Genomic DNA, 12,722 nt, shown 5'->3' with positions numbered 1-12,722 from the left:
ATTTTTATTGTTAATAAGTGTTTTCCAGTTCGTTTATTCTCTTTATACTGAGTGTATGAATAGTTGATGTTTCAATATAGACAAGACGTAATGAGTGCAGTATAAATAAATGTTTGAACAGTTGAAGGAATAATTTCGGAGCCACTCTTTTTACTCAATCAATGATTACTACATTCAGAATGTTCAAAATTGGCACTTGATATGTTCTTTTTTATTCATTTCCGGTATTTGTTTTCGATGTGTTTGTACCCTCACGCTTTATATCTACAGCTTACACCTTACAATATGCCTGTTGCTAGTAACATTCTTTACGATCTATCTGATCTTATCTTATCTATGCACATCATATGGTTTTCATTCGTTTCCAATTTAATACTGAATTGATTGAATGGATTTGAAATATATACGTTCTGTCTGAATCAAAAATGATTTCACCTGTTCGTTATGAGCGGGTATCAAATAAACTCTTTCATTTCTTGTTTTTAATTTTTAGGTTACCGGATTCTATCATACGTTATGGTTCACTTCGAAATATCTCATTTTCATGAATGCCGCAATCAATCCAATGATTTATGGAGTTACTAATGAAAAATTCAGAAGAGCTTTCAAGACAACGAAATTATCAAATTGGCTTTTCCCCCCGACGAATGAAGAAATTTTGAGTAAACCTCTTGAAAATCAGAAAACTGGACAAGATACCTCAAGTAAATATAGTATATTTTTGATTTTCAGAAGAAAACTGATGAGAGTTCCAGAAAGACATATAAAATTGGTGGTAACTAAAAAAACAATAATCAATACGAATTTATGATTCATCATATCAATAGGTAACATTCAACACATTTACTGCTTCATCACAGCGTATAATTATCATTTTTGGTTTATACTTATCCTCGGAAATTGTCAAAATATGTATAATTATATTTTGTAAAATAATTATTGCGTCTTTTTTAACTTTCATCTTGTAAACATATCATCCCACTCCTGCCCCACTCCTCCTCACTCTCATTCAAAAGTATAGAAATAGGTTCTATTGTATCTGATATAATATTCTGCCCAAAAAAACCGATTACCAATAATAGGTCGAAGTAGCAACATGAGAATGAAAGTGAAGCTGCTGATGATAAAGACCGTAATACTACCGATAATCCTGTATGCCTGCACTACATGAGGCCAGTGCGCAGCGACAGACAGAAGACAGATCCAGTCGTTTATGAACGCGTGCGTAAGGGCCGCAGTAAATGCTCCAAGATATGTACCGAATAGGTACATATCCCGGGATCTAGACCTGAACATACACTCGTAGACGCATACATGAGGAAACAAGCAGAGAACACGTTTGACAGAATTCCAGCGCACGACAACCCAGCGCTAAGCAATCTACATAACGCACTAAACAGGGATTGCCCAGATGCCGAGAGAAGGACAAACACAGGAGGCCAACGAAGCAGAACCAAAGACCACCCTCGAGAGACTCCGGTAAGTATAGAAATTTCTCAACCAGACTTTAAATTAATCTCATTTTCAAATTCACTGAGAACCAACACTTGCTGCGATTAAAAAGACACCCGTCTCCGGTTAGTTTTTGGGCACCCCATGCAATAATTCAGTTAGGAAAGTCATGATAAAACAATTCAACAGATAAGAAAGTAAAATCACTTAGAGGCTGACTTTCGACCAAAGAAGGTCAGATGTCAGTCAATCTTGCTGAAGTGCCCATCAGTAAGTTGAGGACCGCTCCAGAGGAGCCGGGGTGGATGGACGAGATGGGATGTTCTGCACACATTAACCGTGTGAAGAAGATTTCACTTCAGAGCACTCAACCCGGAGAGGGCATGGGGGGATTAATATTCAGTAGAACAACTGTCTCAAATATGGCAGTTTCATACCCAGAAGTGGATTCCACCACTAAGCCCTACACGGCGGCCTATCATCAAGGCTCCATTATCTTCAGATGAATGGCCCACAATACCTTCATCACTCAGGTCACCCTAATCATTTGCGATATCCCGTACACGACCTCCTAATTCTTTAATACATCAGCATCTTCGTCAGCTTCAACATTCGCCTATTTTCTAATAAGGCCAACAGCCACTCCCACAATTTCCTCCGCTTGTGGAAATTTGTTGGGAGCCACTTCACCCCCATTCTCTGACTCGTCACCTCAATTATTTTCGTCATCAAGTGATATCCTAGCTAATACAGCGGCGATTTGTTTTTGAATTCGTCTCAATGTAGTCCTATATACTGGAGTGAGGTTCAACAGATCAACTTATTGAGTTGAAACACGTTGGAGCCTGATTCCTTGACCCTTACGGCGTGCGTTTGTCAGAAGGACAAATGAGATAACTGACTATGGGATTAATGTCCTCAGACATCAGTACCGCCCTTCACGGTGTACCCCTACCTGGATGGAGTGAGTGACAGCGACATATATATCGGGAGGAGTTGTCTACAGCATATTCTATACTATTGATTAGTTAGTTAGGGAATCTATAAATTCTATAGCTTTCCTAACTCAATCTTCCTCTTGAAGGATTGCCAATTTTAATTGAATATTATAATTTTTTTAATAATAATACTTTTAATAATATATGTTGATACCATTTTAAAAAATTCAATTCAGTTCATTATCCCAATAAATAATAAATGCTCATAATTAGGGACAATAACAAACAACAAAGTTTAATAAAATAACAGAAATAAGACATAATATATAAACAAATGACATATCTTTGAAAAAATAACAATGAAATACAGTCAAATATGAAATTGATCTCAGAAAGTACATGTTGAAAACGAATTCAAGTATTGATAGAATATGCCAACTATGAAATTCCACTAATTACATTTTTGTTCAATTGATATTTACATTTTGTAATGGAATAGTTCTTCTTTATATTCTTTGGAATTGAACTGAATATAATGATCCCATCGTGATATATCGACTTTTTTCCAAAATTTGTTTGTATTTTAATTTTCGACAGTAATTTGGTTTATTTTGTGACATGTTTGTGAATATGTCCAATTCGAATGAAATTCAATTTTGATTTCTTTTTATTATTTTCTACAGAATGAATAAAACAGCTGATTTTGTGTTAATAGAGTGAATTTAAGTCCAATTAATAATTTGGTGTATATAAGTTCAGTGTTGGTTCCAAATATGGTAATTTATAAATGCTTCTGATAATTTTATTTTGTAAGGTTTTCACAGGTTTCATCATAGATTTACTTGCTGTTCTCGCTGAGACTGAAATATATATTTGAAAAAAATTAGGGATAAAGGTTTCTAATCTTATAGAAAAATTCAATAAAAGTTTTTTTTGTTATTTTCAAAATGTTTATTCCATGCCAATTCCTCATCGATGAAAAAACTTTGAAATTTCATTGTCTTTGTATATTTAATAGAATTATGATCAAATATAGTCCGATTATTTGAAGCATTAATTAGAGAAATATTTATATATGAGCATTTATAGAATTCGAACCTCAATTTATGTTCATTGAGCTAAATAAGAATTTAATCTCCGAATCATTCTTCATATTTTCATCATTCTTCATCATATTTTTTTATTTTTTCGTAACTGTCTGGAGAAATATATAATAGTAGTATCATCAGCGAATGATTTGATTATACCATTTGAGTTCAAATCGGCTAGAGAATCACTATAAATATGAAAATGATATGAGTAAAAATGATTTCTATAATGTGATATCCGACAAAGAAGAGTTTGGATAAGTATGGAAATCTTTATCTATTGATAGGAGAAAGGGCTAAATTTCACTTAAACTATATCTATCCAACAGAAAAATCAACCCAAAGATGGATACGTGATCAAAGCATGATCACCACGCACATTCGCATTGTAACAGTGTCGAAGTGGTCAGTTACGTTTTAACGCCTGTGGTGTTTACATATACGGTATTTTAAAGTTTGAAATTCATAAAATGTCAAGTACTGATATGTTTTGTGTCCCTGCACTCCACCTTAAAAAAAATTCTATGCCCAGCCACACATTATTAAAAAAAAGTTCTGTCGTTCCTTAGTGCGACTCTGTACAAACAGCCTTGTCTGGGAGATACTGTCACTATGCATGTTAATGTCGGCATTTGAATACACTGCCCAACTAATGAATAATAGATATAAACTGTTAGACAGTAATACAAATTTCATGGAAAATTAAATCGGCGTTTTGTGATAATGTAGAATATTATGAAACGCTTTGAATGTTTCATCCAAATCATCCAGATTTGCTTGCAGGTGGGTACCCAGCCCATATGGAAATGAAATTCTGATGGTTGGTTTTAGCTAGCATGCCCTTGTATCTTGATTCCTGTTCTCTGACGAACATTGCACCAGGATTTTTGTGATATAATTTAATACCCGTCATGGCACAAGGAAGGGGAGTAGTAGTAGAGTGAGTTTATTGTATGGGGACACTGTAAATTTACAAATATATCCTGGTAAGAATTTTGATATACTCTGATAAAATCGTTTTCTTCTTGAAATTCTAAACATATTCAAAGTCAAATTCAATATATCACATTTGTGGTTATCTAAACGCTTTTTTCTGAAATAACCACAAATATATGTCAAAGCATTCAAAACTATTTCAAAAAGTTTCGAAAGTCTGTTAAAGAAGCACTACTTGATGGAGCTTACTATAGTCTGGAGCAGTACTATTCTGAGATGTGGTAGAGTATGTCTGTACTACTTATATTTCGTTTAATTACATTACTCTATCTTATAGACTGAGTCAAACTTATTTATTTTACATGTATTTTTGTTTGCCTCATATGTTTTTATACATATAAATACAAACTGACTTTAATTATTGAGTGATATACTTTAACCCAAATGTACCTACTTTTTACGACTTTTTTATATATACAAACTGACTGCATAGGTTAAATGAAACTGTCAACAACAAGACTGTTAACAAGATATTTTCTTACAACAATAAAGTATATTCTCTTTCTCTCTCTCTTTCTCTCTCATTCTCTTCATCATGATTCCACAAGCGAAACGTCGTCAGTGTGATAGGCCAAAAATCACACGAACATTTTTAGACATGAAAACGTTTCAAACGGCACATCCAAAAAACTATTCGTTACGATTCGGTCATGCGTGTTGTGATTTATTACCAAAAAAAGTGGTGATATGACACTTACTGGGTCTTTTACCAATATACTGTGGCAGAGACAAGGTGAGAAGAGTAGAAGAGAGAAAGAGAGAACATTTTAACCTAACTTTCGTATGAGTTTTGACTTGTTCTTGTTATTTATTTGTTATATATTATAAATTTTGTTGATTGATGTCGTACGTGGATACATATTATAAAAAGTAAATACGTTTATTGTAATCTGTGGTTAGTGTGTGAAATCTAAGATCTGAACATATGACTTATACGTGAAATATTTTGCTTTGTCCCTTTGATTATCGATGCTCGAATTCATTACAATTTCTTATGGTGTAAAGTGTAGATGTTTGACTGAACAGTAGACGTGTCCTGACAACTAATATTACTTATTGATTGCTCAAGAGAATACAACACAAGAACCGCAATAAATAAAGGAGTGCTCAAAATGCCCACACAATTTGTTGATGTCCAATCCGATAATGAAATAAGAGCCAAAGTTGCCTATAATGGCGAGATTTTGATTACATATATAGACCAAAGCATAACCCTAGAACAATTGAGACAAGAAATACGTGAAATATGCCGTTTTACCCACGATCAAGAGTTTACTATGAAGTGGATCGATGATGAAGGAATAGCTTGCACACTTTCATCACAAATGGAACTCTATGAAGCTGTTCGTTTATATGAAATCAACAGGGACTCTGAGTTAACAATGCATGGTAAGTTTTGTATTGAAGTATTTCGAGGGTATATACCTACTTTTTATATGGTTGTCAAATTACTATTGGCTACCATTTATCAATGAAGCCCAATAATATGATGTAGTACTAATTTTGAACAAACTTCAGGAGAAGCTTCAGAACGCTCTGAAACGAAACGGGAAAATCACATTTTTTGCATGGAAATGATTGAAAAGTCTAAGTTTGCAAAGAGACAAATTGAGGTTATTTTTAATTTGAATAATAATAATAATAATAATAATTTATTGGGCTCTAAGTACTGCTGTAATTTGTACATATGGTACGTCAACTAATTTATTCTACTTTACTAGGTTCATGAGTAAAATATAGATATAGAAAAACTTCAGCAAAGGTATGAGAAGATTTTAAAACAATACAAACAAATATATTGATGAAAAATCTCAATGAGTTTGATATTCCATAAAAAGAATAATAAAAACTCGTGAGAGTTTTTTCTGGGTAGGATCTTTCCTGTACTGAAGAGAAGTAATACCTTGAAACCGGGGTCTGCAGGTTATCTAATTGAATAATTTCATCATGGTTCTCCTACTGGATGAACGAGAAACATCTGCAAGACTAATCTTTGTCAGGTATCTTGCATGAACATCTGTCGGCGTAGTAGATATAAGCCGGGAAAGTAGAAAGTCAAAAGCGCTTTGCAATAATTAAACACTTACCTCTTTGATTCATTAATTCAATGAGTGTATTCAGCTTCCCAAATCTACTTAATCAAAACTTTCACTTCTGAATTCCCAGTTGACCATTAGGGTGTCCTCATTGATTGATAACACGGAAGAAAGTAGCCCAAGAAAGTAGAGTCTAATACGATCACAGAAAATGGTTTGGATAAGGCTTTGACGTAAACGTCAAGATTTGGAGTTCAGCAACAAGCATGCATCAGATACGCAAAGTGTAAATAGCTCTACACCGCAGCCTGCACATTCTACTCTTGCACCTAGTAAATCATCAATGAAATGAAAGATTGTACTCGCTTTCCATCAGAGTTCTAATGTAGCTTCTTTTCTCAAGGCGCGCTCTGCTTCTGATTGCCTACGCCTAGAAGATAAGCGGCAAATGAACAAGCCTCTTCCCTTATGCATGTCGAATATCGTGCCCATACCTGGATAAACAAGAAAGAACTACAGATCATGATCTTGAAAAACTGAACTGATCAGTGCCTTATCATGATTGGGTTGTTCAGTTTGTAAAACTATTTGGAACATCATAACAACTGAAACAGGGAAAAAAAGTACACAAAGGGTGTATCCAAAAAACATAAGTTTAAATAATTTGAACTTGTCATTTATCGCTTATGCTGAAAATCTAGTAAACAGTTTACCAAACAGTTCAAAGGATATAGAAGAATATTTATGCAAAACGAATAATACTGGATATTCAATGTTTTTTAGAGTAATTGATAGATATGATATTCTAGCCGTGATACAGACGTTGAAAAACAAGAAGGCTGAGGATATATACGGAATAAGTGTCTATGTTGTTAAAAAGTGTGGTCATTTATTGTTGAACGTTCTTGAAAATATCATTAATACCTCTCTAAATGAAGGATGTTTTCCCTCAATGCTTAAGTTGGCAAGAATCTCCCCAATCTATAAAAAAGGATCACCAGAACTAACTCAAAACTTCAGGCAAATATCAATCTTGCCTTGCTTTTCACAAATATTTGAAACTATCCTTTATAATCAACTAAAGCAAATTGAAATCCAAGATAGAGTGGATGTAAACATTGACATGCTGTACGCACGTGATATTGAAAATCCCAAGAATTGGCCAGGGTCGTATTCAGAACCAACATCTTGTTGATCGCAAATGCTATATCATACTTAGGAAAACTTTTTTATAATAACGAGTGAAATGCACAAGTTTTGCAATTTAACGGGAAAAATGCAGGTAATATGTGTAATATAAAAAGATTTTCATTGGATTTTTCACAGCGCACTCAAGCATTATATGAAAAGAGACGTAATCATTTCTTTATTGATAATTTTTGTTTTATGTAAAATCAAAAGGAATATTAATCAAAATTATTCAACTGGATGAATTTGTCTCTTCATCAATAGTGTCATCCTCACCAATCTGAATTATCAGTGGCTCGATTTGTGCCTCTATTATGTTATTAAGCTTCCACATCTTTGTCTCGACTTCCGATATCACATGCCGAACACATTCATCAAAAAGTACTTTGAGATCTGCAAATTTGAACGTGGTGTTATGCTGAGCTATAAAATTCTTCACATCCGCCCATATTAACTCGATGGGATTGAGCTTGCAGGCGAAGGACAATTTTGTTTTGGCCTGCTGCCATCTCATCGACTATATATTTTTGGTATTCAAGCTTGCGCTCCCTGACAATTTTTAGTACCTGTACTCTTAGCATTGAGTCTTCAAAGCTAATATTCTTTGATCGCAGCCAATTTTGGATTTCAACCTTCTTTGAAGACGTTGTCGGAATCTTCTTTAACCGTCGCGAATGATAATGTGCATTATCCATTACAATCACAGCATTATCCTCCAGATGGGGTAGAACTTTGGAAAACCACTGTTCGAAAGATTCACCGTTCATTTCTTCGTGATAATCTCCAGTTTTCTTCGACTCGAAACACCACAGCCCTTCAGCAATAAGACCATTCTCATTGCCGATGTGACAAATAATAAGCCGTTTTCCTTTACCTGAAATTATGAAGAGGTATGTAACTAAATAAAACAAATACGAGGGTTACTTTTTATATATTGAGATTGAGGCAGGTCTTAATATAAATATAAGTTTACCTGATGGGATTTGTTAATCCGGTGGATAGTCCATCTAGAAAGGCCCTCCTAGATGAGGTCACAGTTTCATCGACCCATACTTTAGGGGTAGTATGACCAGCGTTAACCCAGGTTTCATCCATATAATAAATTGTTCTCTGTTGTTCCCTTTAATATTTAGTTTTGGTCAAATACTCTCTCCTCCATAACACAATTTCCTCTCTATCCAATAATAAACTATTGCGCCCTCGTTTTTTCCATACAAAATTCAAATGTTTCAATACTTTATGTAATGTTGACTGCTAAAAACTTGGCAATAAAACATCTTCATTTATTTCTGTGAGTACTTTGTCTATCATGGGTATTTCATTTCTGAAAAAGTACTCATGCATTTTCCTCTTGATTGCATGTTTATCAGCATCATCTATTGATCTTATAATGGTTTGACGATTCTGATTTGTATTCGGTTTGAAAAATGTATGATTTTGTTTATATTCCCGTAAAACATTGTAAATCGTAGCGCAACACACTCCAATTTTATCGGAAACTTTCGATACGACTTCGTCGACAGTCGATGTCTCAATTTCTTCCATCTCTTTCTTGAACACATTTTAAATCACTTCTTTCATCTCAACACTCAAATGTCTTTTTTTGGATCGTTTCCTGGCTGGACTCAGAGAATAGCTCACAGTGTCATCAGCAGTGTCTGTACTGGACATCTTGGAAAACAATTCTAAACAATATACTATAACGCACGTCACACAAACACGCAAACGACTGATTACAACCCTGTGCTGGTACCGAACTCGTACAAAAAAGGCGAATTCAACAATGAACGTTGCCCTTTCCATCTGATACTGGGCGATCACGTGAACATGACGCTTCGGTTTTGTTTTGTTTTACTCTATCTTGGATTTGGATAGACTTTAGTTAATTACTTCGATGAGAACAAAATCCTGGGTCCTCAGCAGTACGGTTTTAGGAAAAATATGTCCACTTTGGATGCTATCAAGTCATTAACTCGTGCTATAAAAGCTAGTTTTGAAAGAAACGAAAAATTTTTAGGAATCTTCACAGACCTAAGTGCAGGTTTTGATTGTGTTGATCATGACATACTACTGAGGAGAATGGAGTACTACGGAATAAGAGGAGTGGCACTGAAACTAATAAAATCCTACTTGTCCAATCGATTTCAAGTAGTTTGTATTGAAAATCAGAGAAGCACTCCTCAGATAATAAGTAGAGGAGTTCCTCAGGGATCAATATCGGGCCCCCTTCTCTTTATTATTTATATTACCGATTTGCCAAATATGTTCACCTCAAATATCGAGACAATTATATATGCTGATGACACCACATTTGGCATCAGTATCAATAAAGGGGAGTGTCCGGCTACAATCCTTGGGGAAGTTATGGAACAAGCAAAAACCTGGTTCTTCACAAACAAGCTCATACTCAGTGAAAAAAAAAACAAAAATCTCATTTTCGAATCCAGACTATCCTACAATGTATAAAACGACCTAGACATGCTGCACACTAAATTTCTAGGTGCAGATATAGATGTCAGGCTATTATGGAACATACATATATATACAATTTGCAATAGACTAAATAGTGCAGAATTTGCTATAAGAAAAGTTAAACAACTCAATAACCAATCCGCTGCAATAACTACTACTTATTATGCACTGTTCGAATCCATTATTAAATGTGGCCTGTCTGTCTGGAGCTCGGCAGCTCAGTTTCATTTAAATGCTATATTCGTCATTCAGAAGAGGGTTGTAAGATGTATCATAGGAGCTAATTTTGAAGACTCTTGCAAACCAATCTTTAAAACGATTAGAATAATGGCACTTTACTCTCTGATAATTTTTGTAAAGTTACTATATGTCAAACAAAACATTAATAGTTACTCTGCTGTGTCCGATATACACGGTAACAATACTAAAAATAAAGATAATTTGATTATACCTCAAACCCGGTTACAAAGAATGGACGATACTATTGATATTAAAATGTACAATGCCCTATCTCTTACAGTACCTCTTACAGTTCTCTGAACTATACTAAATTCAAAAAACATTTGAATACATTACTTACGGAAAATCCCCTATATGGTATTAATGACTTTTTCCATTCATTCCCTGGACCATAGAGCAAAGATGCCTTGCACGATTGTATGTATGTACTGTATTATTATTTTTACTGCACAGTATCTTCCGAAAATTTTATATTTTACTTTTGAGCATATTGTAATGAATCTGAAGCCGGCTCTGACCGATATCTCAGCGAGCAAACGCATGACTCATCGGGAATGCACTCGATAAGCCACCGCGATTTCGGCCAGTGCCGAAATCCCTAGAGAGATCCGGAGCGTTCGTTGACGATATAAAAAGGCGCCACTTCTAGTCGGCCAGGCAGTCTGTACTTAGAAAGTGAATCGTGCGTTTAAAGAAAGAAATCTAACTGTGAAGATAAATTAAGCGTTAGTGTTGTATATAAATTAGTTGTGATAGTGAAATATTGGTAAAAATAAATTTGATTAAGACAGTTAAATCTTTAATTCGTTATAATATGTTAATTTCATGGGATTTTGTGACATGCTGTAAAGCTGTTAAAAATTTGAACTTGAATTTTGATCCCCAGCGTATATGCTGCGTGCATCATAAAAGAAAGTGATGTGGGCCCTGTCGAAGCTATTGAATACTCTGTTACAACGTATGTGGCTATTAGAAGCTCCAAACATTCTTCTTCGACAGCTTCAGCTGCAGTAAAATTCATACTCTCGACAATTTCGAGGAATGAAGAAAGGCACCTGACACAAGTTGCTCTGATTGCATCTGATGGAAAATGTTCCGAGCAATTGTCAAGAAAGATTCTCTGCGTAGGACGCGAAAATGACGCCTATTGGCTTGATGAGACCGACGTTGATCTTCAACAGAGTGCAGTACCAACAACTAACTTGCGAGATGCTCATGACTTATAAGTGTAAGAAAGTCTCGATAACCCGTGGTCCTAGGACAAAGTACATTATTAAATACAGTACATTTCTTTAATGTCCCCCTCTCCTTTAATATTTTGGACGGGTCAACACAAAAAATTTAAATTTGAGATAACGAAATCAATGCATGAATACTTTATTTTGAAGTGAAATTGAAAGTTTCGTCTGCCAAGAGGTTTTGTGACACATAATTTTGAAGCTCCTGACGGATACTTCACAACCCTAGAATATGAAGTCAATATCTTCACATAATACAAAATGGCGGAACATTAAATAATTTCCTGAAGACAAACACATTAATATCGATATTTCTATAAATATTCCTTTTAATCTGCCATATAGCAATTCCAACAACCCGATAAGGTTTGTTAAGTTATTTTTTGTTTATAAAAACGTCAAAAAATGTCGGTACGACAATGAACATCATTGTTCAGTTAGAAGACTCTCATTTATAGTCCGTTCATAATTTGTTGATAGCTCACTGCAAGTTTGACCCTCATTAGAGAACTGAAATACAGAGAGGACAGCTAATATGATATAATAACAAAAACCAAACCACCTTGTATCTGAAGAAATACAATACAGCTATAAAACTTTTAATCCGATTATGTAGGTATTTTGAGTGGAAATGAGTGACCAGTGTCGTAGAGTATATGATTAAAACATTAGTTACTTTAAATAAATAAATATATTAATATTCTTAAACTGTAGGTACTGTAAACTGTATTTTTATTTTAAAAAAAATTCTTTATTTTATTCAAAAATAATAAGTTACTTGCAATTTGTAAAAGATACATTTATTTAATTAATACCTATTTTTAAATGATATAAACTACGATTACTTACAAAACTATTCAAATTCAAAATAAACAGGATCATCTTCGGAATCCGAGTCGTCTTGCAGGTTAATAATTAGCGGTTGTGTCTCTACAGTCGCATCAATTATATTGTCAAGATCCCACATTTTTTGTTTTTCTTCTATTGCATGTCTTACTGCATCTCGCCAATTTTGTTCTGTAATATGTTGTAAAGACTCATATAACAATTCACGTACAGCTTGTATTTTATATG

The 12,722-nt window shown here is 34.3% G+C and overlaps 2 protein-coding genes across 2 annotated transcripts in view; both read left to right on the top strand.

Moving 5' to 3' along the window:
* LOC111514324 (substance-P receptor) overlaps positions 1 to 943 on the top strand; it is a 30,682-nt gene extending 29,739 nt beyond the window's left edge. Inside the window, exon 6 of the mRNA XM_074184827.1 lies at positions 494 to 943. Coding sequence (XP_074040928.1) covers positions 494 to 811 — 318 coding nt within the window. The 3' untranslated portion in view covers positions 812 to 943. The remainder of the gene's footprint in view (positions 1 to 493) is intronic.
* Positions 944 to 5,236: 4,293 nt separating this feature from the next.
* Positions 5,237 to 12,722, top strand: part of aPKC (protein kinase C iota type) — a 78,680-nt gene continuing 71,194 nt past the window's right edge. The window contains exon 1 of the mRNA XM_074184685.1: positions 5,237 to 5,863. Within this exon, the coding sequence (XP_074040786.1) occupies positions 5,587 to 5,863 (277 nt within the window). The 5' untranslated portion in view covers positions 5,237 to 5,586. The remainder of the gene's footprint in view (positions 5,864 to 12,722) is intronic.

This window comes from Leptinotarsa decemlineata, unplaced genomic scaffold (genome assembly GCF_025532065.1).
Source record: "Leptinotarsa decemlineata unplaced genomic scaffold, Ldec_3_MD MMD2_tig00026358_RagTag_RagTag, whole genome shotgun sequence".
NCBI lineage: Eukaryota > Metazoa > Arthropoda > Insecta > Coleoptera > Chrysomelidae > Leptinotarsa > Leptinotarsa decemlineata.
The sequence above is the reverse complement of the archived record's forward strand: the minus strand, read 5'-3'. Positions and strand labels throughout refer to the sequence as shown.